Here is a 26,759-nt window from a genome sequence, read left to right on the forward strand (position 1 = left end):
CAGGCAGCTGATTAGAGAGCTCTCCGTGGTGCTGAAAAGAGAAAAACACATTCAGACACACAGTGAGTGCAGTACGGCCATGAGAGAGAGACAGAGAGCGAGCGAGAGAAAGAAAGTGAGAGAGAGAGAGAGCGAGCGAGCGAGAGAGAGAGAGAGAGAGGGAGAGAGAGGAAGGTAGAGTAGGCGTGTTCTTTGTGTTGTGATCCACGCTTCTGAAGCCTGGACTCATCTGCTGTGGCTCAGGCTAGCAGAGAGGAGCTCTGTGTGGAGGAGAGAGGCAGTGGAGGGATGCTCCGACTGAACACCCCCTGACACACACATACACACACCGCTCTTCTTTTCAACTACGGACACAAACTGCACCTGTGACACACACACACCTGGAAAGCCGAGAGTTCATCGGATCAGACAGAAAAAGCCACGAAGAACAAGTCACCTCCGGCGTGTGAATTCATTCTGCAGAAAGTGGCAGCAAGTCAAGAGGAGTGTGTGTGAGGCTTGTTTGTGTCTGTCTGTTTGTCAGTGAGGATGTGTGTGTGATGCTGGTAGGGTCTGGTCCAGTGCTGCTGCCTCCTCCCATGCTCTGTAGCATGTGCAGATGAGTGTGAAGCTGGCCCCTGGGTTGGAGTCTAGCATCGTTTGGACAGGGGGCTTGGGTCTCTCCGGCTACCCAGGGGAGGGAGCACTGGTCTGGGCATCCACCGGCCTTGCTGGCACTGCCTCGGCCCTGGAGGACTCCTCTGAGCCAGCCTTACTGTCGGGAGCGTACAATGGCTACTGGACTTCCCTGTGGATTTAAGTGGAATTCTGCACAGATGCTCCAGGATCTGTCCGAGTTGTTCAGCGGCTCGCACTGGACTCACCTGGAGAACACCGCTTTGGCCCTCCTCAAGCCAGCAGGGACACAGCTCCACTGTAAGTATCCCCCCCCCCACCACACACACACACACCTTCCCCTAACCTATCAAATAAAATTGTATTCGTCACATGTGCCGAATACAACAGAATTCAACCTTACCGTGAAGTGCTTACTTACAAGCCTTTAACCAACAATGCAGTTCAAGAAATAGAGTTAAGAAAATATTTACTAAATAAACGAAAGTAGACAATAAACAGAGAGTAGCAGCAATGTAAAAACAAGAGGGGGGGGGGGGGGGGTGTCAATGTAAATAGTCTGGGTGGCCATTGATTAAATGTTCAGCAGTCTTATGGCTTGTGGGTAGAAGCTGTTAGGGAGCCTTTTTGGTCCTAACTTGGCGCTCCGGTTGCCATGCATAAGCAGAGAGAACAGTCTATGACTTGGGTGACTGGAGTCTTTGACAATTTTTGGGGTCTTCGTCTGACACCGCCTAGTATATAGGTCCTGGATGTCAGGAAGCTTGGCCCCAGTGATATACTGGGCCGTACGCACTACCCTCTGTTGCGCCTTACGGTGAGATGCCGAGCAGTTGCCATACCAGGCGCTGATGCAACTGGTCAGGATGCTCTCGATGGTGCAGCTGTAGAACTTTTTGAGGATCTGGAGACCCATGCTTATCTTTTCAGTCTCCTGAGGGGGAAAAGGTGTTGTCGTGCCCTCTTCTCAACTGCCTTGGTGTGTTTGGACCATGATAGTTCATCAGTGATGTGGACACCGAGGAACTTGAAACTGTCGACCCACTCCACTTCAGCCCTGTCGATGTTAATGGGGGGCCAGTTCGGCCCTCCTTTTCCTGTAGTCAACGATCAGCTCCCTTGTCTTGCTCACATTGAGGGAGAGGTTGTTGTCCTGGCACCACACTGCTAGGTCTCTGACCTCCTCCCTATAGGCTGTCTCATCGTTGTCGGTGATCAGGTCTACCACTGTTGTGTCGTCAGCAAACAGTGCCATTGATTTCATAGGGTTCACCTTTGTTACCTGATCCTCTGTATGATGAGTGATGGTTTTCACTGAGCTGGCTGTGCAATGTTTTGACACCGCTCGAGAATATCCCCATACCCCCAGTGCCACCGTTGCCTAGATATGGACATAGTGTGCCACTTTCGTTTCCGTTTTGAGAAAAAGCCGCCTCGGATGACCAACTGTTGCAGTCAATGTCATCTAAGGAGAGGAGAGGATGGAGAGGGCAAGAGAAAGTGAGGTATAGTGAGGGAAAGAGAGGATGTGGGTTAGGTTCGGAGCTGCAAAACAACATTTTAAGAGAAAAGATTGAGTAAATAATTGCACGCACGGGAGAGAGAGCTTCTCCAACAGATATAGCTGATTTAAAAGAGAGAAAAGATAAGAGAAAGAGGTGAAAGAAAGGGAAGAGATGAACTGTTCAGGACCATAGGAGGAGAAACAGGGCTGCAAGGTTTTACTGAAAAACAGTGTGATAAACAAGCTGATTCCAGCGCTGCATAGCGCTGCAGGCTTACAGGGATTACAGAGGCAGGCTTAATTCAGCTCCAGCAGTGTTTGAATCCTGCGTTGCTCCCCCCCTCCTGTCACTGACAGAATTTTACCTCTGCACTTAACATATCCACTCATCACTTCAACACTGAGATTTCACGATGGGCTTCAAAAGTGCTTCACCACTCAGCAGCTTCATGAAACCACTGTGCTTAGAAACGGTGGTACATGGACCAAAATTCAACCACTAGATGCAGTGTAGAGGGTCCGCACTCAAAAGAAGATGCAAAAGTACTCTGTGCCTGTGCATCAATGATAAACTTCAACTATGAGATGCAATTCTGCAGCATTAACTGTAGCGCTCCAGCTACGAGCTAAAATACAGTACTGTAAATTAGGTCTGTCTCTCGTCTCTCTGTGACACTGATTCAAAACTGGGCCCTTTAAAAATGAGTAGTCTCTGGAGCAAACCGGAACAAACTGCCCCACATGCAGTTAAACTCACTAACCCCAACGCCGAGGTTATTCATGGACAGACAGAACAGACAGACAGCAGAGGTATAGTGAGCCAGACAATTTTCTGGTCTTTCTAAGTTAGCCATGCCATCCATTTGGCTGCTCTCCAATCTCTCTGACTCACACACACACACACACACACACACACACACACACACACACACACACACACACACACACACACACACACACACACACACACACACACACACACACACACACACACACACACACACACACACACACACACACACACACACACATGGTCTCACATGCACACACGGACAGACACACAGTCTCACACACACACACACCCACGCACACACACACACACACACACACACACACACACACACACACAGTCTCACATGCACACACGGACAGACACACAGTCTCACACACACACACACCCACGCACACACACACACACACACACACACACACACACACACAGTCTCACATGCACACACGGACAGACACACAGTCTCACACACACACACACCCACGCACACACACACACACACACACACACACACACACACACACACACACACACACACACACACACACACACACACACACACACACACACACACACACACACACACACACACACACACACACACATACACGGTCACACACAAACACACACTGTCCCCCAGGTCCCCTCCCCCCACTCTACACACAGTCCACTCAGTGCCGCTCACACGTAAACAGCATGAGTCTCTTAGGCTTATCTGAAAACATTGACCTACATAAAAGTGTGCGTTGTCTTCTCTTCTGCTACAGACTCCTGTGGGATGCACTGTGCTGTTGCACACACGCATACCGGTACACACACATTCCCTCTCAAACAGCGTCTATGCACAGTGAACACTCTGCATCTACACACACATTGAATCGCACACCACATCATTAGATGCTCAATGGTGTGTTTGGATGTGGCTGTAAACAGTGCTGTAGTCACCATCCATTCTTCTCATTTGAGTGAAAGCAAAGGGATAACAGTCGAACTGATGTCAAGGAAGAGTCTTTTTTTCAATGGAGCATCCTCCTTCACGCAGCTCGCCTGTGACGCACGACTGTTTGTGGAGGAATCTTATAAAGAATAATCTTGTGGAGAAGCAGACAAAAGCACAAGCCAGATTATTTGATCAGGAATCGCAGCAGTTCTATGTGTAAATCCAGCACAAACGCCAGGAATGCACATAAATGCAATCAGTACCATAATGCCTGATATTCTGGGTGCATAGTACATGACGTTGAAGGACTTCTCAGTACTGTATGTTGCTTCATCCTAAGCCTAAGGCTACTGTCATTCGGTTTTGTGTCATTTGTTTTTCCTTCTTTCATCCGTAAGTTCTTGATCCATTGAAGCTATTTATCAGAGCGACTAGATAGTGGGGCCCCTTCAGAGTTGTGTGTTTGTACTATACGTTTCTCATGCTCCGGGGGGGATAATGATGAAACTTGTGGTCTCAGCCATGACGCAACTGTTACCACTAATAATAACAACCCTTTATAAGCAAAAAACCCCGCCCATACACAGCCACCAGCCACCGTAAACGTCACTGAGCCACTATGCCATATTTGTCCTTAACACTACTCTATGTTCCTCTCGCAGAAGGCTGCCGGATCGCTTGTGAAGAATGATGAGCTCCAAAGAGGAAGAAACTCTGAGATTTCTCCAGTATGTTGAAGATAGCGGACTAAGAGCCTACAGCGGGCTGGTCTCTCAGAACCTGGATCACGCCAGGAATGAGAGGAACAGGATTTACCTACAGGAGAAAAACGACAAGAAGAGAAAACAGGAAGAAGCCATAAAGAGGTAGGATGCTTAAAATGTGTTCATACACCTACAGGACACTCCTTCCAAAACCTGGGCCGCAGACCTTTGAGAAACAATACACATATACAGGCACGTCACGCTTGTCTATAGATGTGAGCTGTCACACCATACTAGTGCGAGGACTTAACATTACATGTAACAAAGCATCAAAGACAGTCATGCATCTTATAATACACCTCAAACCATACACACACACACACACACCGCATGCTTGTCCAGTTATATATAGATTCACTTATACATGATATGCTTGTAAAGTCACAGGCGTAAGTTGTTGCACTGTGCTGCCGATGCCACAGACCTCTTACAATTACAGCTAACCCAAGCCTCCAAGACAATGAAACTGGCCCAAACAAGCCCTTAGGGCACCTTGTCCAATCTTTCAAGGAGGCCTTTGAATTTCCATTTCCTTAAGCTGGGGCCCCGAAGTTTTTGAGATCGGAGACAAAATCCCCATGTCGTTGCTTACCTGGAGCGCGCGGCCGCCACCGACACTCGTTTAATGTGAGCGAGTCAGAGACGCAATCTGAGGGCTTTGACCCGTCTTTGAGCAGTCTCAGACGTCCCAATATTTGGAAACATGTTTGAGACATGCAACGACAAGATTTGAGAACTGTGATCTGCAGTAGCCAGTGAGGTGATGACGTTGTATCGCATCACCCAGAATGTGTACACTCGAGCAGGGGAAATGACTCTGACAAGCTCTTTACACACAACGTTATTCAATTCAAAATGTATCGGCTAGACATTTCAACTCTGTATCGCAAGCGTGAATGTCTGACTGAAAACGTTTATGAGGCTGCTTGGAGCCGTAGCTCGTTCTAGCTATCTCATCGCATCCTTGTTTTAGTGAGACAGCGTGGTATCGAGAATCCTCACCACAAAGGGAAGAATCTGATCGTGCATGACCCACGTCTGCGCCACATCGTTGAGTGTGCACAGTGCACACCGCTACGTCGGCAATACAAAAACACGACTGGAATGACGGTCGTTTAATGTGAGAGGCTCAGAGATGTTAGGATTTTAAAATATTGTGTAGTGTTCCCGCCCGGCGTTAGGGTGTGCCATTCTGATTTGGAGCAAAGGCTTGTCCTCTGCGTTGGTCAACACTGTTGAGTTTCCATACCCAACAGAGAGGAAAGGATGTGTGTACTGTATGTTGTTCTTGAGTGGGTGTGCGTGGGTTGTGTGTGTGTGTGTGTGTGTGTGTGTGTGTGTGTGTGTGTGTGTGTGTGTGTGTGTGTGTGTGTGTGTGTGTGTGTGTGTGTGTGTGTGTGTGTGTGTGTGTGTGTGTGTGTGTGTGTGTGTGTATGGGTCTTGAGTGTGTAACATGTCCTCAGTCCCTTCTGTTAAGAGCTCACAGTGTGTGTGTCCCTTAAGCCATGGCATATTGCTATACTTTGGGGTGCCAGTGGGTCGGTGCGGGCCTCTCTACGGAGTAGAGTTAATTTATCATTTACTGACTTATTTGGGACTTGTCCTTGGCTAGAGGTCGTCCCTGCCTGCTCCACTTGACGGAAAGTAGTTTTAAGGTAGCCTGGTCTCAGATCTGTTTGTGCCGTACAGCCAACCCTTATGGCCATTGTTTGGCATGGCAACGACAATAGGACTTGGCAAGACAGCAGAAACGGATGACAACAACCATAGGAGCACAAACAGATCTGGGAACAGGCTAGATTTAGGGAGATTGTGATCATACAATTGATGGATGAGCCCACGTTCACTATTAGACATAAATGCATTGAGTGTGTGATTGGTTTAAGGTTGTTTTTAATGTAGGGTCTATCAACAGAACTATAGGCGATATTTGTTAGCTGGCTAATGGTGGAAGAGTTTTGGCCCGAGATTGGGCCAAAACTCAAAACCAGTCATATATAATGTACATAATATTATTTACTAACTGAGAGTTTGTAATTTCAGTCGTCTGATACAGTGGTTACAAACACTCCTACAAAGCATTGGAATGGTCAGTAGTGTCTGGCAGATGTTTGCGTCCTCTTTCACCCTCTGTCCAGGTGAAAGTGAGGCAGAGGAGACTGGTTGTCCTTACTTGGGGCTATGTAGCGGCACCACGTGGCATCTGAAAGCTGAGCGAATAGGAAGTGGCTGCACGACATGGGCAGCATGGAGACGGCGTGCTTTGGTCGTGTGTGAACAAGTAGGCGCTGTGGAGGCACGTGTGCGGTTCGCCCATAAAAGATGACAGCAGATGGGTAGAGAGGCGTCTGGTCGTGTGTGCTTTCTAATGCTACATGCTAACAGTGGTAGCAGAGTTCCTCGACAGATTCTCATTCTACAAGTCTTGGCAGCATTTTCTCGGTCTAGGAAATGTGTTCCAAACCTGAACGGTCATCACTCTTTAGGCCTTGTACGGCATTGATTGCTTTCACCTGTTAAGCTCTGCAAATGTTGCAGAGAGTGTCAAGTATGTGCAGTGTAGGTGCAGCTTGGGCCATTTAGTGTCTTCTTCTGGCTTCTTCTGATAGTAAATCTGACATCAACTACAGTTGACTCCTAATATTATAGTAGGTGCCAGCAGTGTAACTTTCTTCCATTCATTAACTGTACTGGTTCTCTGCACTTGCAATGATTCTATGCACAACACCGTTTACATGAGTAGCGTTTAAGAGCAAGTTCTATTTGAGAAACCAATAGTGCATGTTTCAAAGCGCAAAGTCCTAGGTCCTCCAGTTGTATGATGAAACGTTCTGTGGGGTGCACAAGAAACTCATATCACTTCTCACTTAAACACATTGCAGCAAAAGTTACCTAGCACACCGACAGCGAGTCTGAAGTCATCCTAACTTTGTACCCATTCCAAGGGAGGTGCTGCCTTGAGGAAAGTGCTACCTAGTGTCCTGATATCTCTCTATCTGTCTCTCAGCTGTTGTCAATGTAAAATATTAATACACAGTAGCTAGAGGAAGAGTATAAAAAAATAGCTGGATTTTTGACGAGGCCTATAAGTAGGTCAATGAGACGACCCATTTTTACAATAACTGATGGAGGGAGAGAGAGAAGCAAAAGTAAAGAGAGATAGAAAGGGGGAGAAAGAGAGATATACGAGAGAGAATGGGAGAGAGAGAACGAGGGAGAACGGGAGAGAGCGCGAGAGAGAGAGAGAGACAGAGGAGAGGGAGGGGGAGAGAAAAGAAACCTGTTAGAAAGAGATTAAGTGTGAAGAGCTCGCTAGCAGGAGATGTGTTCTGCCTGGTGACAGCTGGAACAGCCGCAGGCCAATCAGATCACCAAGTTGGTTTGAGTGAGGAAGGTCTTCCTGCCTACAATGCCATCCCACTTGTGTTTCCATTTTATCTGAAGGAGTAGTTATTCACACACACACAGGGATGTACACACACAGGGCTGTTGTCGGGCAGTTCTGGTTCTGTGTCTACTTGAGTCTCTATGTGACTTGGAATGTGCAATATGTCACCAACAAACAAAATAATTGGGTTTATGTGAGAGATTAATTGGAAGGGAAAAGTCGGTCCATAACATTCAGTGTGTGTTGTCACGCACGCACGTGCACGTGCACGCACACACACACACACACACACACAGATTGATATGCACAGCAAACCTCACAGACAAACTTAGTTCTGTTATTTTTTTTTGTGTCTTATTGTGCATTCAATGTCACATAGACAGACTCAAGTAGCCTACTGACACAGAGCCAGAACTGCCTGACGACAACCCTACATCCAACTGTTCCATGTGCACCTGTGGTCTAAGTTCCAGCCAATCACCGGGCAAAGATCCTATAAATAACACACACATACACTCCACCAGTTACACACCTGGTACATACACAGTTCTGTATGTGCTTATGTTCATGAGTGCTTTCCTGCAGACACCTGTGTGTGAGCGAGCAGAGCTTAATTATTATTACGTATGATTATGATTACATTATTATTGTCATTTCTGCAGAGTATATGAATTAAGTACCACCATGTTATAGTGAAGCCATATTTCCACATTGCATGGATAAAGTTTTCTAACTCTAATGAAATAACAAATGATTATGAAATAGGCTAATGTTATGACATTATTATGATCATTTCTGCAGCGTTTATGAGTTAAAAGCAAAAGCTACAACTCGTTACTTGATTTACTACACTGAAAACAATGAAGGTTCTTAAAGGGTTCTTCCTCAGCTGGTAAGGTTCCTTGGGGAACTCTTGGCCGATAAAGAACATTTGAGTTAAGTGGAGTGTTCTTGATGGGACATCTACAGTTCTTCGGAATTCTTAAAGGTTCTTGAAATATATGGAAGCGTGCAGATGTGTCCCTTTCATAGCATACAGCAAATTGGCCAGTGTTAACTAGTGTTGATTTTTCTGGTTAACATTTTTTTTGTGTTGATTCAGGAGTTAAATTAACACTCAGTGGTGTAAAATAACCCCAGTGTTGGTGACGATAACCAAAGTTGAACCAAAACCATGCCCATCGTTATCATATTTCCCAGTATGCTCTACTGCAGGTGGATTTTAAGAATTGTTTGTTTCAATATCTATGTTTTTGCATGTACACAATTGATTAATTAATCATATTCTACTAAAATATTAATAACATACATTTTGTAAACTAATTCAATCTGTTACTATGGACTGAGGCTATTGCACCCATTACTGAAATGATTGTTCCACTTTATATCATCTCATATCTTAGTCTTCTTAACCCTGGCAGTCATTCTGAAAGCAAATGCTGGCTATCCCCGCTCTTCCTGGATTCCAATAGGAATTACACATCACTTTGCAAGACAGCATAATGTGACTTTCAGGCCTGATGTGGCCTGTAAACCATGAGTTTCAGGCCACTGTATTAGGGTAAAACTAGGGTCTCAAAATAAGCCTTATGAATTATGCTGTGTTAAAAAATAAATGTTTAATGATAACACATTCACTTCGGATTTCACATGGTGAAGGCCACAGGACTGAAAATGTATGAACGCAACAACCATGTCTCTGTCACAAGCAAACACAGTTATTGGTGGTACTGGTAACTCAAAAATGTACTTGAAAGGCACCCTGCGAAATATGCAAATTCATCTCAACAATAAGGTGTTAAGTGTGTGTGGGTCTTCAAAGAACCATCCCATTTAAGGTTCTTCAGAGAGCCTAAAATGGTTCCCTTATGGCAGGGCTGCCCAACCCTCTTCCTGGAGATCTACCGTCCTGTGAGTTTTCAGTCCAACCCTAATTTAACACGCCTGATTCTACTTATTAGCTGCTCAACAAGACCTTAACTAGCTGAATCAGATATGATAAATTAGGGTTGGACTGAAAACCTACAGGACAGTAGATCTACAGGAAGAGGGTTGGGCAGCCCTGCCTTATGGCATCGCCCTGAAGAACCTTATTTGGTTTCAACTTGAACCTTTATTTTTAACAGTGTACATAGGGAAAATAATAACTCCTGCCATTCAGATACCATGGTTAGTGTGTTTATGGTTCAAAAAAAAGAATAGGAAAGGACCAAAAAGAGTGTTTGAAACAGGCACTGTCTTCTAGGCTACATAACATCAGCTGGTGCCAAGCTCCTCTGGGCACAAGGCATGACCAGGAATACACACTGAGAGCTGTGTGATTTTTTTTCCTCCCAGGTCTTGAAAATGCCAGCTCAATGCTACATCCTTCATGTGCGTGACTGGCACGGTCCACCGCAGGGATTCATAACCTGAGGTCCTGGAACCCTCAGGTGGTGTGTGATAGGTTTGATAGCTGGAGGGTAGGTGTCATCTAGCTGTACACAAGGGAGGTCTACAGGTTCAAGGAAAGATTCACCCATTCTGAATGCTACATCTCTGAGCGAGGTTCTATCGATTCCTGGGGTCGTTTCATGACTTCATGTGTATCTGAGCTATTGCCGTTCAAGCATGCTGAAATTTGCAATGACATAGCTTTGCGATAAATCTGCTCTCACTAGACTGGAAGTTAATAAGGAATACGACTTTTAGATTGCAAAAACGTCTGCCATTACATGTCAGATTTCAATACTGGCTGATGTCATAACGCGGGAGCCATTTATAATATTTTTCCAATATTCCTACCTCGAGAAATGTGTAATTTAACAGTGGGTCCTCCACATGTCTCCTATTTGTCTGCCTCTTCAGTCCAGGGTGCATTGCATGGTGCCATTGCAAGGCCGTTGCGAATGTCAGACTCTGTGAGGCACACCGATCTGTAGATTGAACATGGTGAGATTGTAGATTCCTACATTTATAGTGCCGTTTGTTTAGGCGATTTTACAGCTAAGTAGCTACTTCACATGCTGATATTGACTTTGGTATTATTGTGTGTAGCTACATTTGCTAGCTAGCTACCTAGCTTGCTAGCCAGCCAGCCCATTGAGAGAGCATTGTGCGTGTTGTAGTCAACTTGGTCTGCAACAGTTTTCCACAACGATTTTCACATGTTGCTACCAATCTTAGTATAACAATAAAATTAAACATTTGTTCACAAAAAATATTTTTCTCACATATTAGTGTTATTTAACACTGTACGTTTTTTGGAATGAATGGTTTTGGGTGGATTTTTCCTTTAAGAACTACAGATGGGAGTTTAGGACTTGGGAGTTGTAGTCTCTCATGTGTTCGTTTGTTGTGCGGAGCTGGACAGCAGCAGGCTTTGTGTCTGGTTTCCGTGGGTACCCTGTTGCTAGGCAAAATTAAGCCCCTGACCAATGAACCCAACCCTGCAAGCTCCTGCTGCTCAGCAGCTGGCTTGGAGTCAGTGGGAGTCAGCAAAGTCACACACACACAAAACGCAAACATCCACCCACCACCGCCCATGCACGCATTCAAGCATTTGTACGCACACAATGCCACTTAATGTCACAATAATCTTCCAACTTTGTATTTTGACTGACGCATTGACTTAATGTTTGGATAAACTCTTGGACTTAATTTCCACTATGTGGGCTAAACCACCAAAAGATACCAAAAACAGAACAGCCTTTAGGTTGGTTTTCCTATAACTAACTGATTCAGTGCAGATAATTGATTCCCCTCAATGACAGTAACTGGACAAAAACTGTTTAGAATACTAATATATCAACATCACTGTTTCTGTCCAATTGGTCTTGAGGGGACATTCTTTCTATATTGTCCAAAACAATTTGGAAAGTTGGTCATTCCAATTTCCGAACCTTTTCAAAGAGGCACTCTGCAACTGGAGTACTGTCTCCATCACGGTCGAATTACACGTGGTTCAACTCTCATCCACTGACGTCGTGAAAACTCTGCATCGGTGCAATGAGGAGTTTGAGTTGTAGTTGAGCACCAACAGAGAAAGATGCATGAGTAGGGAGGAAGGACATATTCAACACAGCGCATGATGCACAGTAGTTTGAATGGCCACTATGTGAGTGGGTGTGTGCATGTGCAAAAAGTTCTGTAGTTTTGTGGTTGGAGAGAGAATAATTGTTAGGCTATTTGGTTTTGTAGTGTTCAATTGACTTACAGGTATTTACTCAGATTTTTTTTTTTTAAGTATTCAAGGTGTTGACAATATATTGTACCACAATCAACACATTTTCGTATCTGACAATATCTGATGATATAGGGCTATAAAAATGAAGACAAAAAAAGCTATTCAGAGGCCCAACTAGACTACTTCCTATTTTTGTCCACCTCATCATTTCCAAACTGTATTTAAACTTTCGCCATGATATCTTCTGTTTGCTGGTGACCTTCTAAATAAAAACAAATAAAAATAGTACTTGAAATGAAGCCAAAGTCACCACCATCTGGCAGTAAGAGAGTCAAAAATCAACTCTACAGTCCTGTGATTGTTAAAGCCCCATCCTGCCACATGAACCACTCCATTCAGGCTAATCATCCGTGTTTTTAAAGAGGGATCGATGGTGGCTGGAGTGGGGAGACTTCCATCGTGTCATTGTGTCTCTGCGGCTGGGAGCGCTGAGCTAACCATGCCCAGGGTTAAACACAAATCAATGGCTACCCACAGAGAGATTCTCTTGGCTGAGTGGCACTAATGTGGCTCTCGTTGTTGACGCTTGCATCATTGGAGCACTCACAAAGAGAGTAGGGCAAGCGGAAACTCACACACGTGCACAAACAAACATCGAAGTAGACCTAGACCTCTGTGTGCTATTTTTGGTTCAAGTTCTTGTGAAAGGGCAGAGTTCCAGAGGTGAGGGAAGGACTGATGTATCGGTGATGTTTTAAGTTTTCTAATTATCTTTATAGATTCATCTTTGTCACAGTAACTTACTACAACTGTTTGAATGAAAGATTGATCAATTTATTTATTGTTTTATCATTTCTGGATCAATCATTTGGATTGGAAAGAAATACATTTCATCTTTATAGTGTTCAGTGTGGTTGTGTTTGCTTGTTTTTCCATCCATAACAAATTGTTTCTATGTCGAATGCGAAGATAGTTGTACGTACCGTCGTGCGTTATGACACGAGCACCTATACTATCAGATTCCAGATCAGTCGTCATGTATCATAACATAAACATGTCTCTCTCTGTCTCTCAGGACGGGCGAAGAGGTGGTGACTGAGGGGAAGCTCCTGCGCATGGGCTCCATGACAATGCCGCCCCCCCCGGAGCGCATGCCCGTGCCCCCCTATCTTGCTTGCGGGCCGGGCTTCGCTGTGCGCTCCCAGTCCCTACACTCGGTGGGCGGGGGCAGTAATGGCGGTGGGGAGGAGGAAGTGGGCAGCCCCACGTCCCGCAAGCAGCCCCCACCCAAACCCAGGAGGGACCCGGCTACCAAGTTGAGCATTTCCTCTGAGACAGTGGACCACAGCCCCACCTTGGTCTGTAGGGGCTGCAGGGCCAATCCGGAAAGTTGTGATGGTAAGTATGGAATGGCACGGCTAGCTAAGCAAACTAGCTAGCTATAGCCTGTAATTCAACGTAGCTAAGGCAACATGGGCTTAGTACACAACTATGAAAATAAATACTACCCAACGCACAACTACACAAACACACAAGACCTGAGAAACACTCTGAGAAACACTACACTACAATATGCACTGAGTGGTTTATGTGTGACAGCACTGTACAGCATTCCTGTCTGACTTTACATAACAACAACACAATTTGGCCCACACTCAGTAAACAAATGACCGTCCGCTGCAGTGGGATTGAATGAGCCGAGCCGCCACCCTTACAAGCCAGAGTGCAGTGAGTGTACATGAGGTTGAGTGTAGCAATGCGGATGAACATTGGCTTCTAGTGAGTGAGGCTCTGCTCGGTCATTCCATCCCACTGCTCCTGACGGTCATGAATGGTGTTTATGTAGGCCCAGTCGGCCAATTTTTTTCCACTATTATTGGATGGCGGATGTGCGTACAGACTTTCTTGTCATCATACTTTTTCCTCCCCACATGGACATGTTGCAGTGTTAGATTCCCCCCGCTTGAGATTTCACCACAGGAGGCTGCTGAGGGGTGAACGACTCGTAATAATGTCCGTAACGGAAACCACGTGTTTCATATATTTGATACCATTCAACCTATTCCGCTCCAGTCCTTAAGACGAGCACGTTCTCCCCAATTAAGGTGCCACCAACCTCCTGTGGATTTCACAGCAACACAACCTGACTCTACTAACTCATTCAGGCCTGAGGAGGTTCGAAGGGTGCGTGCAAAGTGACCGGTCTCATTTTTGGTGCGCTGTCGAAAGCTAACCGTTTGGAAAATGCCTCCCCACAGCATGTGCAACCTACAGTATCTGTGTTCTACAGTGTCTGCTTATCCGTTTTCTCCCTAAAGCCCACAAAGATCCCGTTTACATTTTGCAAGAGAATGTGCTCCGAGAACGGGTCACATCTGGAGAGATCTGAATTTGATGTCCTGGTGTGACTCGTTTAGCCTATATCCACTTTGTGATCGGCTCTAGCATGAATCCTCACCAGGTAGACAAAAGTGATCCGCTCTGCGTCTGTTGTGAGGAAAAAGTGTCAGAGGTCGTTGTAAGTCGTTGTTGCATGCAATCGGCAATTCCCCTGAATTTAATAATAACAGCAGATCTCAAAGGAAAACAGATTCATGAAACGAATGACGGAAGCGGGACACATTGGGAAAAAGATGGTTACTGTAATAGAAAATGTGAGTAGAGACTAGGTAATGAATGGATCAACATTCAACCATCTCTAATCAGATATGATTTTTTTTCTCTTTATTCACTATAAAATCAGTAGTGTGGCCTTGTGGATACTGGGATGTAAACCAATAGAGCATAAGAGCCATATAAATTCAATCACTGTTCAGCTGTAGACCTATATCAAATAGCATGAAAACAAAAAAAATATTTTGACAGAAACAAAGAAAACCTGCTAAGCAAGGAAACAACAGGTGAAGAAATTAACAGGCTATTAAAGTATTTTAGTCTTAAAGGGCTGTGAGAGACTTAAAGGTGAATATACGGCCGCATTTGACTGCGTTGCAGTTTGACGTGTGTGCCAATGTGATGGTTGGTTAGGGAGTTGCCCTGGCTGTCTCAGATTGGAGGGGATCACTGTGTGCGCACAGATCTTCCTCTGCACCACGGCAACCATCCCACAGAAACAAGACCCCCCATAGCCCGGCCAATCAGAACAGCGGCAGGCAGCGAGGGCCAATGAAGCGGCGGCAACGGTTGAGCTCTAAGGCGTCCCGGCCAATCGCCGTCGGAGTGTGGGGGTGTCCATCACAGAAAGAAGGGTTGTTGCGTGAGCCAGAGCAGGCTTTGCGCCGAGCAGGGGGGAGGGGCCAGTCGGAAGCAGAATTCATTCAGGAGGAGCGATTGACCTAGATTCCTTTTCCCCTAGGAGGAGAGGGGGTGTGGGTAAACACATCCGCTACGGGGGAGGGGGCGAGAGAGCGGGGGAAGGGAGGCGGGGGAGGATGAACTCATCATCTGTGCGTGAAACAGATCTCAAGATCCACCATGCAACCCAGTTAGCATAATGATAGTAATAACAGGCCATGCATCCGAGTGCGGAGACACAAATTACACTGACACATAGCCACATCAACAATTGAAAAAACACACACACACACACACACACACACACACACACACACACACACACACACACACACACACACACACACACACACACTGAACCACAGCTGACTGTGCTCAAATGAGGGGTTGGGTGAAGTGCGGAAGAGACATTTCAGTTGAATGCATTCAGTTGTACAACTGACAAAATAAAATATACATATATCCTATTATCGTCTCCTTATCTGGTTGAGAAAATGGTGCTGGGATATAAAGCCCTGTTGAATTTACAACCTGTGTTTGTGCAACCTGTGTTTTTATGTGCACTTGTTGGAGGAAAACAACATATTTGCCCTTTGCCTGTGTGTGTAGTAGGGAGAGATTTAAGTTCAGAGACTATGAATGTGAATATGTTGAGGTTGGGTTGAGGTTATGGATGTACTGTATATGAAAGATTTCAAAGGGATGAATGGTGTGTGTGTGGGTGGGTGTGTGTGTGTGTGTCGTGATGGCGGTGGTGAGTCATAGAGAGGAGCGTGCGCCTGGACCATCTGGCGTCTGAATTATTAAAGGTGTAAAATCTGCAGTTTGAAGGAGACATGTTCTAGCTTTTATCTTCCACTTACATCTGACCAACGGGAAAAGGGACTCACTAATACACTACACTATTTGACCTAGAAATACACTCTCTCTCTGCGCTATAATATACTGTAACCAGAACATATCTAGCCTAAAGGAACACCTGTCTCTATATGGCTGTGATATACAAGACCCAAATGGATTCACTGCAATGCTACGTCATACCAACCTGAAAAAACCCACACAGTTTGACTCAGATACACTTAACTACAACACTACCGTATATCTGACCTAAAAACAAAGACATGTAAAACGGAACAATACAGTGAAGGTTTACTATGATATGGCTAACACGTTTTGTTTTTCTGCTCCTTCAGCGCCACAAGGCTGCGGCGAAGACTGCAAGAGGGTCCCTCCCCCCAAACCCAGGAGGAACCCCAACACCCAGCTGAGCACCTCCTTCGATGATTCCTACATCAGGAAGCACGGAGGCTGCAAGGGTCACTCCCCCTCTGCGGAGCGCGAGCGCAACCCCTCGCCGCCAAGCGACGAGAGCCCCAGCCACCACTCCGACTCGGATGAGCCCGTCTACATCGAGATGGGCGCCAGTGTTGGGGGGCAAACAGAGGCGCCCAAGAGTGAGGACGAGGAGCCGGACGAGTCGGTGTATGAGGAGATGAAGTACCCCCTCCTGGATGACATGGACTACCGCTGGGACCCCCCGGGATGCCGCTCCGCCTGCCCTACCCCGGCACCACTGGACCCTGAGCCCCTCAGCCGCTGCTCCACTCCGCGCAACATCCCCCTCTGCGACATTCCCGCGCCCTTCCCCAACCTGCTAACCCACCGGCCACCTCTCCTGGTGTTCCCCCCTTCACCAGCCCAGTGCTCGCCAAACTCAGACGAGTCCCCGCTCACCCCTCTGGATGCACTGACCAAACTGCCCATGATGGACAACCCCAGTGCCTACAGCAAGTCACCCACCTCCTCTTCCGAGCCCCCGTTGGCGCACCTACGCCGGGAGCTGACCGCCACGCCCACCCTGACCGTGTCAGGTCGCTCGTCGGCCCCGCCCCTGCCCTGCACCCTCTACAAGTCCTCGGCCTCCTCGGCCCACGGCTATCAGCGCAGTCACTCAGCCTGCCCCTCGCCCGTCAGCATGGGCCGCTGCCTAACTCCCCTCAGCCTGATGCGTGCGCCACCCTTCGACACCCCCATTCCCTTCCCAGGCGGGCTGCCGCGCAGCGCCTCTGCCACGCCCCACGGAAAGGGCTCACCGCCCCAGGACTGCGTTGCCGGGGGCAGGCTGCATGGGTCAATGCAGAACGTGTCGACGGGGCGCTCACGCACACCGACCAGCCCCCTGGACGAGCTGACCAACCTATTCACCGCCGGTAGGAACATGATGAAAAAGAACACCAGCGGAAGGAAGTCGAAGGAGCCCGGGGAGAGTGAGTGTCAATCATTCAGTCAGTCCATCAATCAGTCAATCAACGCATCACATAATCTATTTGTCAATCTAGTTACAGAATTAGTCAATATCAACATAGAGGTAGAGTAACAAAATAGTTCCTCTACAGGTATCCACTATCCAGTCTGATCCAAACTGACCGCTATGCTATAACCCACACAGTGTAACATTGACACATTTGTTGACACATTGATGCGCAAACTACAGCAATGGTTCAAGTTTTTTTGTGAAATTATTTATTAGTGTTCTCATCAGTGTCGCGTTAATATAAACCCCTTTTCATCTGGTAAAACAACTTCCAATCCCGCTAAATTAGGAGATGCTGCTGCTGATGTTTGCAGTGGGTGTTTGTGGTTCTTTGCAAGCATTTCCACCGTGAGCCCGTTTAATCTATGCCCAACAAACATAGATTGATACAGATCATATGATTTAATCTGGCCCGGATTAGGGAGTAAAGCGGTCGGCATGCCTCTCAAACCCTGCAGTGGCATTAAGCCACCGCACAGCATTACTCTTAAATATGTAAACATGTTTAATCACAGAAGGCCAATGCGTCCAGTGCAGTACGGTGCCAAAATTGCACAAATGGTGAATCCAGATAGTTACCCAACTCCGGAGATTAATACATTTTTATAAAACTTCAGAACCGGTTTTCCGTATTCATGCTTCGTCGACCATCCTGTAATCTTTATATTCAATCATGGATTTATTTATTTAATTTGTATGTATAATTCAGCCATTGATTTTCTCCTAATTAACGACCCCTGTTGACACATGGCCTGAAATTTAAATGGGCCTAATGCAAAGGAATAAAATATTAATTTGTGTTTGAAACCACATAGGCTATGCATTGCATATGCACACAATACTGTATAACAAATTGTAAAAGATTAAATCGTGTGTAGGTATTCAGGACTTAATTATGGTCACAAGAGCAGTGAAGTGTGTTATTGGGTTTTTATCAGATTGGCTGAGGATTTGGAGAGAGATCTAACATAGCAACTAACTCAATGAGGGAATTCCCACTGGCTGAGTGCATTTGAACCCATCTAGGGCTATACATAAAAAATGACTGGGCACGTGTCAATCTGTTCTTAACTCCGAGAGCTTCATAGCAACCACCAACTCCAACCCAGTCATAGCAACAGAAGAAGGAGCCTCTCTTATTTGCAGCATCCCCTCCCTGTGGGGAAGTGGGCCAATCGCAGCGCAGGTCACTCCAGCTTCCAACTGATCATGTGCAGCAGCAGTAGGCTTCCTAAGAGACAACCAAGACATTTACACCTGATCAGAGCGTTCTATTCCTATCTTGGCCCAATCAGCAAGTAAAGATTGAACCAATCAGGGAAATAGCTTCACTGTCACCAATCAGGAGAGAGAAAGAAGCCCCAACCTATGACAGTTGCTGACTTCCTGGAATTGTAACACCACAATCTTCTCTGAATGTTGGAAATCTTGGTTGGTGGGTCTGGCAAATGTTTGCATCTAGCTTTTTATGCAAATTCGGTGTATTTTTTAGCTTTAATTGGCTTGTGGGATCATTTGTTGGCTCTGTCCTCTTCATGCATATGCAGTAATGTCTTATTGATGCACAGTTCTGTGTTCTGTGTTGTCCTTTAGCCTAATAGAGAGAGACAAGCAGAGAGAGATAGAACATTACAATTGTCATATATACCTACTGCATTGTTTTAGAAATATTTATCCAAATATGACAGATTAAAACAGCAAATAAATGTGTTTAAATAAGAATGCATTGAAAGTGGTTACTGAGCCTTTACCTACCCATTGATAATAGTATCTATGCAATTCACATCCTGGATGTCTCCACGACATCTGTCAAATGAAACAACAGCATTTCCCAGTAATTCAGGCAAAAGGACCTTGTCTCATCCCAGTGGTTCATAGCACCCACAGCGCATGGGTGAAACCAAGTGGCCGTATAGCGTTAGTGCAGTGCTTTTTATAAAATAGTTTATTTTTATATAGGTTATGTTTACTAGATATTTTGTGTTGAAGTAACAGAATATACTACTAACTAATTGGCAAGGACATGCAGGAACTTGGTATTTGACTGCGTTTCTCCTAGGAAATAACAGTAGATACCACTAGGCCTAACTAATAACTAGGGACTTAAAGAAACTTGGTATTTATGGTGTCTGACTGTGTTTCTCCTCTGTTCCAGCCGAGTCCAAGTGTAAGCCTAACTGCGAGTCCAAACGTGACGGCAAGGAGCGGCACAGTCACAGCAAGGAGTCCAAACGGGAGAGCAAGGAGTCCAAACGGGAGAGTAAGGAACGTAGCAAAGAGTCTTCTTCTCACAGACGCGACACCAAGGACAGGGGCTGTAGCAGCGTTGAACCCCTGCCTATGAAACGGGACAGCAGAGACCGGGGTTGTAATAGTGTGGAGCCCTTGCCTATGACAAGAGACAGTAAAGATAGGGGTTGCACTAGTATTGAGCCTCCACCTGTCCGACGGGACAGCAAAGACAGGGGCTGCAATAATATAGAATTGATGCCTAGACGCAATAGCAAAGACAGAAGTGTCCACGGCGTGGAGCCTTTACTACGGCAGGACAGTAAAGACTCTCCCCGGAATGGTGTGGAGTCCAGACATGACAGCAAAGAAAGGCTCAGCCACCAGAACCCACCGGAACTTCTACCCAGGCAAGATAGCAAAGACCGAACCAGGAGCGAAATGGATTTGAGACATGACAGCAAAGAACGAATTGATCAGCCACCAGAGCTCCTACCCAGACAAAATTGCAAAGATTCACCCAGAAATGGCCTTGAGTGCAGACGTAATAGCAAAGACCGAGACAGGGCGAGCTACGGCCTGGAGTCTAGACAAGAGGGCAAAGAACGAAGTTACAATGGAATGGAGCTCTTACCCCGACAGGACATCAAAGAGTCAGCCAGACATGGCCTTGAAGCCAGGCGTGACAGCAAGGACAGAAGCTGCAATGGCTCAGAACTGCCCCCCCGGCGGGATAGCTATGGCAAGAGTGCCAATGGGGTAGATCCTAGGCGCGACAAAGACCGGGTGGGTTACAGCTCAGATGTCTTGCCCAGGCGTGATAGCAGAGATAGGGGGACCTACAACTTTGAGCAATCAAAACCCCAAGAGAGGAACGGTGTATCAGGGCAACAATCATCGACGGCCACACCAACTCGGCATGGAAGACCTGCTGGCAGTCCGCCAATGATGTTGGGAACTGGCAATACAGGTGAGGATAGCCTAATTGAAATTGCAAATACAGCTCAACACAACCAGACACCAGGAAGTGACTGTGGTAAATTATTTACACGCACTAAACATGTCCTCATTAAGCACAATAATCAGCAAAATTTAGAGATGCTATACTGTTGATTGCAATAACATGCAAGTAGAGTATCCATAATCAAACAATTTGAACATTCTCTGACTGGGTTACATGGGTAACTAAAATGTACATACAACAAAGGTAGTCAGGTTCTTCAATCAAGTACAAGGGTGGAGCAAAAACCCGCAGACACTCGGGTGACTCGGCCCTCCGTGGAATGAGTTTGACACATGCTGTAAAACAACACATTTCACTGCACCTATCCGGGGTGTGTGACAATAAAACATATTTTGAGTGCGCTTGTTAGCTAGCTTGCTAGGCTAATTTAGTCAACATATTGTCCGTCAATTTGATTGTCATTTGAAGACATTGAATTAATTATAAGGATATTTCATACTAATCAGTAAAGTTCGAAAATTAAATGAACAAACACAATTTTACACTTTTCACACCAAATAAGCAACTTACCTAGTCCAACTGTTCTCATCAAGTTGCAGTTTCAAACTCAAGAAAGGTGATTTTCTCTGTTTTTTGCAGGAATACTGAGACCAGGTGCAGGTGACCTTTGAAACACACTGTAGTCTAAATAGCTAGAAGCTACATAACATAAAATGAAATGTGATTCCAAGTGTTATCTTATAGACAAGACATAAAACATGCTGAGAGAACTACAAAGTAGCCTACACTATTTACTCTGGTAATGTGGTGATGATTGGTAAGGGTTTGAGATTGTTTTGTTGCATATAAAAAAAAGAGTGAGCTAAATGTATTAATTTAAATGCATTGTCCATCTTTCTAGAACTGAAACCAGCACTTCCGAAGTATGGACGCTCCTCCTCTGCCCCAGTTACACCCTCTCCCTTGGGGACCCCACAGAGGCAAGCACCAGAGGCACAGGTAATTCGATGAGATATGAGATATGCTGCCAATAAATCTACGATTATCGAGAATTTCAATAAACATTTTTCTACGGCTGGCCATGCTTTCCACCTGGCCACCCCTACCCTGGTCAACAGCTCTGCACCCCCCACAGCAACTTGCCCAAGCCTCCCCCATTTCTCCTTCACCCAAATCCAGTTAGCTGATGTTCTGAAAGAGCTACAAAATCTAAACCCCTACAAATCAGCCGGGCTAGACAATCTGGACCCCATCTTTCTAAAATGATCCGCCGAAATTGTTGCAACCCCTATTACTAGCCTGTTCAACCTCTCTTTCGTTTCGTCTGAGATCCCCCAAAATTGGAAAACTGCCAAAGTCATCCCTCTCTTCAAAGGGGGAGACACTCTAGACCCAAACTGTTACAGACCTATATCTATCCTACTCTGCCTTTCTAAAGTCTTTGAAAGCCAAGTTAACAAACAGATCACCGACCATTTCGAATTCCACCGTACCTTCTCTGCTATGCAATCTGGTTTCCGAGCTGGTCATGGGTGCGCCTCAGCTACGCTCAAGGTCCTAATTGCCATCGACAAAAGACAATACTGTGCAGCCGTATTCATCGACCTCGCCAAGGCTTTCGACTCTGTCAATCAACGCATTCTTGTCGGCAGACTCGACAGCCTTGGTTTCTCAAATGACTGCCTCGCCTGGTTCACCAACTACTTCTCAGACAGAGTTCACTGTGTCAAATCGGAGGGCCTGTTGTCCGGACCTCTGACAGTCTCTATGGGGGTGCCACAGGGTTCAATTCTCGGGCCGACTCTTTTCTCTGTATACATCAATGATGTCGCACTTGCGGCTGGTGATTCTCTGATCCACCTCTACGCAGACGACACCATTCTGTATACTTCTGGCCCTTCTTCTGGCCCTTCTTTGTGTTACCTAACCTCCAGACGAGCTTCAATGCTGTACAACTCTCCTTCCATGGCATCCAACTGCTCTTAAATGCAATTAAAACTAAATGCATGCTTTTCAACCAATCACTGCCTGCACATGCCCGCCCGCCTAGCATCACTACTCTGGACGGTACTGACTTAGAGTATGTGGACAACTACAAATACCTAGGTGTCTGGATAGACTGTAAACTCTCCTTCCAGACTCATATTAAGCATCTACAATCCAAAATTAAATCCAGAATCGGCTTCCTATTTTGCAACAAAGCATCCTTCACTCATGCTGCCAAACATACCCACGTAAAACTGACTATCCTACCGATCCTTGACTTCGGCAATGTCATTTACAAAATAGCCTCCAACACTCTACTCAGCAAATTGGATGCAGTCTATCACAGTGCCATCCGTTTCATCACCAAATTCCCCATATACTACCACCACTGTGACCTGTATGCTCTCGTTGGCTGGCCCTCGCTTCATATTCGTTGCCAAACCCACTGGCTCCAAGTCATCTATAAGTCCTTGCAAGGTAAAGCCCCGCCTTATCTCAGCTCACTGGTCACCATAGCAGCACCCACCCGTAGCACACGCTCCAGCAGGTATATTTCACTGGTCACTGCCAAAGCCAATTCCTCCTTTGGCCGCCTTTCCTTCCAGTTCTCTGCTGCCAATGACTGGAACAAATTGCAAAAATCACTGAAGCTGGAGACTCATATCTCCCTCACTAACTTTAAGCATCAGCTATCAGAGCAGCTTACAGATCATTGCACCTGTACATAGCCATCTGTAAATAGCCCATCCAACTACCTCATCCCCATATTGTTATTTATTTATTTTATTTATATATATATTTTGTTTTGCTGCTTTGCACTCCCAGTATGTCTACTTACACATTCATCTTCTGCACATCTATCACTCCAGTGTTTAATTGCTAAATTGTAATTATTTTGCCACTATGGCCTATTTATTGCCTTAGCTTCCTAATCTTACTTCATTTGCACACACTGTATATAAACTTTTCTATAGTGTTATTGACTGTATGTTTGTTTATTCCATGTGTAAGTCTGTGTTGTTGTTTGTGTCACACTGCTTTGCTTTATCTTGGCCAGGTCGCAGTTGTAAATGAGAACTTGTTCTCAACTGACTTACCTGGTTAAAAAAGGTGGAAAGAAAATGAAAAAAAAGATCGGCCCCTACTGCAGACCTGGATCAATATCTATTTGTTTTCTTTCATTCTTGGGAAGTGCTTGATTTTCTTTCCCTGGTTGGCTACTGCTCTTCTCCACTTTTCCCCAGGTACCCCAGATGCCGTGGATGTGTGGGGACAGCACCATGCTGGAGCAGATCGAGAGGAAGCGCACCCTATGCATAGAGATCCGCTCCAGGCAGCGGCCCCCAGACAGGAACCACCCGGACAGGAACCTGTGCAAGCAGAAGAACAATGGGGCCAAAAAGATCCAGCCGCCCCCGTACCCCACACAGACCACTGTGTTCTGGGACACAGCCATCTGACTATAACCAATGATTAACTATAACCCACTTGGCCCCACGCCCAACCCCCATCTAGACTTTGTGCCTACTGATTGGCCTACTCCGCATCACGGGGGTCAGGGGCAGCCAATAAGAGCAGGGAGGGGATCGCTGATGTCAAAGAACAATGGTGGTTACCATAGCAATATTTCCGCTTGTTCAGGTTGTAATGTTTTCTCATCATCACTGGTGATATTTGATATTTTTCTATTTCAAGTGACTCCATGTAATATACTTAGTACGAATAAATATTTTCTAAACAAAAAGGGATAAAGCAGCAAAAACTATGTAGATGTAGAGAAGTCCAATGTTTCTTTTACGTTTTTGTTTTGGTATTTTACATTTTAAAGCATAATCTATCACGGATAATTATTTATGCCAAATGCTCAATGAATTTCCAGTACTCAAAGCACTCTTTTGAATGGAGGATATTCTGACTGTCAACACAATGCCACTGTTGTATGTTGACATAGGTTTCTATCAGAACCATATATTTCGATCTAAATACATGGCTCTGGTTGCCATTAGCCCTTGGGCCAATGTGTTTTAGTATGTACAATACTTAGTCCTAGAACAGGTCAGGAATCTTATGCTTCAGTTTGTAAGTTTACAAGCTGTGTAGTCAGTCAGAGCCTTTGACAAGGATTTATTTGTTATGAGATGGGTTGGCTAGCATGTACATAGTACACAACACTAAGATAGAAACGAGGGTGGGTCAGGGAGATAAACCTAAGGACAAACTTATTATCCCAAACCAGCCTGCTGAGGTAAATTGTGGGTGGGGTTGCACTTTGCAAGGGTTGGTTATCTAATATGGGTTGGTGGTAATAGCTGGCACAGGTCAGCTCTCCTACTCTGCCAGGCACATTGAGGGCATCTTCCCACAGAGTAGATACGGAACTCAATCCACACCAACAACCAGCCAGAACAATCCATGCCTGTACTTTTAGACAACGACTTAATCTTACGGCAGAATATGTGTATATTATGCACTTGCTTGAGAAATAACTTGGGAAAAATATGCTTATATATTTTTGGGTAAAATGTAGAGTAGTAGAGCTGTGCCATGTAATACGTTATCACTTGTTGGCTGGGTGGTATGATCGCAGGATGATTGGCTGTCTGTGACATGCCGTCATCCGTGACTGGCTGTCTGTGACGCATTGTCCCCCGTGATTGGCTGCTTGGCAGCATCCATTTTAGGGATCAGATGATAAGGACCTATAGGGTGGCCACAGCTCTGCCCAAGTATAAGGACATGGGTTACACAAGGGCCTACAGATCAAGGCTTTGTAAAGTAAAGATTAATAATGAAAAACTGCACTACCCATCATCCTCCATCACACTCAATTAGACTGGATCCATGTCCAGCTACCCCTCCACTCCCCCTCTACCTCCTACATCATCTAAAGAGGTTATCTTTTGCACGTAAGAAATGCAATGTCTGCATTGCCAAACTGTTTTAGATGTACCCCCCCCCCCCCCTCCTATTCCTGTCCTCCATAGACCAGCATGCACCTGCATGGGCAATAGGGGTGTGACTGAAGTCATGGGTGACTCAGGAGTTGCCTCTAACAGTTGTTCCAGGGCCAGATTTCTTAATGGTCTCCTAGGTTAAGGTTAGGATTTGGGTAATCTAACTATAGATCTGTGTTGGGGGATGATCCTGCATCAAGTGATGAATCCCTTTGAGGTTGTTTAGGGTGCAGTGTACTGTAGTGATGTTGGGGAATAACATGGGCGAGAGACCAATAAACGGCTAGATCCCCAAATCTGTCCATTCATTGGCAGACATGAGCAGCAGTCCTACAGGAATGGAGGAAAGGAAACCTAGGAGTAGCAACAACCTAACTGGTTAAGCCAGTGCAGTACCCCTTCCATTGAGAAATCAACACGGAGGTCCCACCGAGTCCTTTATACCTGTATGTGTGTGTGTGTTAGTGTGTGTGCGTGTGTGTTAGTGTGTGCCAAGCTACACTGTATGCAGGTCAACTCTGAAATGATTGTTTTTAAACATGAACTTTTCTGCCCCGCACGGTTGGTCGGCGCAGGTCTGAAATGTATAACGATGTACAATCTCTTTTGTGTGTGTATAGAATATGTGCACTGTGAAAGGTAGAGAGAGCACAGCACTGTGAAAGATAGTGAGAGCACAGCACTGTGAGAGGTAGAGAGAGCACAGCACTGTCGGAGTCATCTGTCTAATTTCTAAAAAGGAAAAGAAGGAAAAAAAAAACATGTTTGAGAAAATTAAGTACTGTATGCTGATTGTCACATGGGTTCTGTTGTCGAGATAAATAAATATGAACTTCAACCCACTGTGGAAGA

General features: G+C 45.6%; 1 protein-coding gene across 1 annotated transcript; it reads left to right on the top strand.

Annotated features, from left to right (window-relative positions):
- On the top strand, positions 1–26,759 carry nyap2b (neuronal tyrosine-phosphorylated phosphoinositide-3-kinase adaptor 2b). Its single transcript, XM_014139280.3, has 7 exons — positions 1–915; positions 4,512–4,715; positions 13,242–13,564; positions 16,654–17,727; positions 19,930–20,973; positions 21,869–21,966; positions 24,198–26,759. Exons 2-7 carry the CDS (start codon positions 4,537–4,539, stop codon positions 24,411–24,413), a joined length of 2,934 nt encoding a protein of 977 aa, XP_013994755.1. The 5' UTR covers positions 1–915; positions 4,512–4,536; the 3' UTR covers positions 24,414–26,759.

Source organism: Salmo salar, chromosome 14 (assembly GCF_965601325.2).
Source record: "Salmo salar chromosome 14, fSalSal1, whole genome shotgun sequence".
NCBI classification, from domain to species: domain Eukaryota; kingdom Metazoa; phylum Chordata; class Actinopteri; order Salmoniformes; family Salmonidae; genus Salmo; species Salmo salar.

Coding starts and splice junctions, on each gene's coding strand:
- nyap2b (XM_014139280.3), top strand. CDS start 4,537: ATGATGAGCTCCAAAGAGGAAGAAACTCTGAGATTTCTCCAGTATGTT. Junction 13,565..16,653: donor CAATCCGGAAAGTTGTGATG/GTAAGTATGGAA, acceptor CTGCTCCTTCAG/CGCCACAAGGCTGCGGCGAA. Junction 21,967..24,197: donor GGCAAGCACCAGAGGCACAG/GTAATTCGATGA, acceptor ACTTTTCCCCAG/GTACCCCAGATGCCGTGGAT.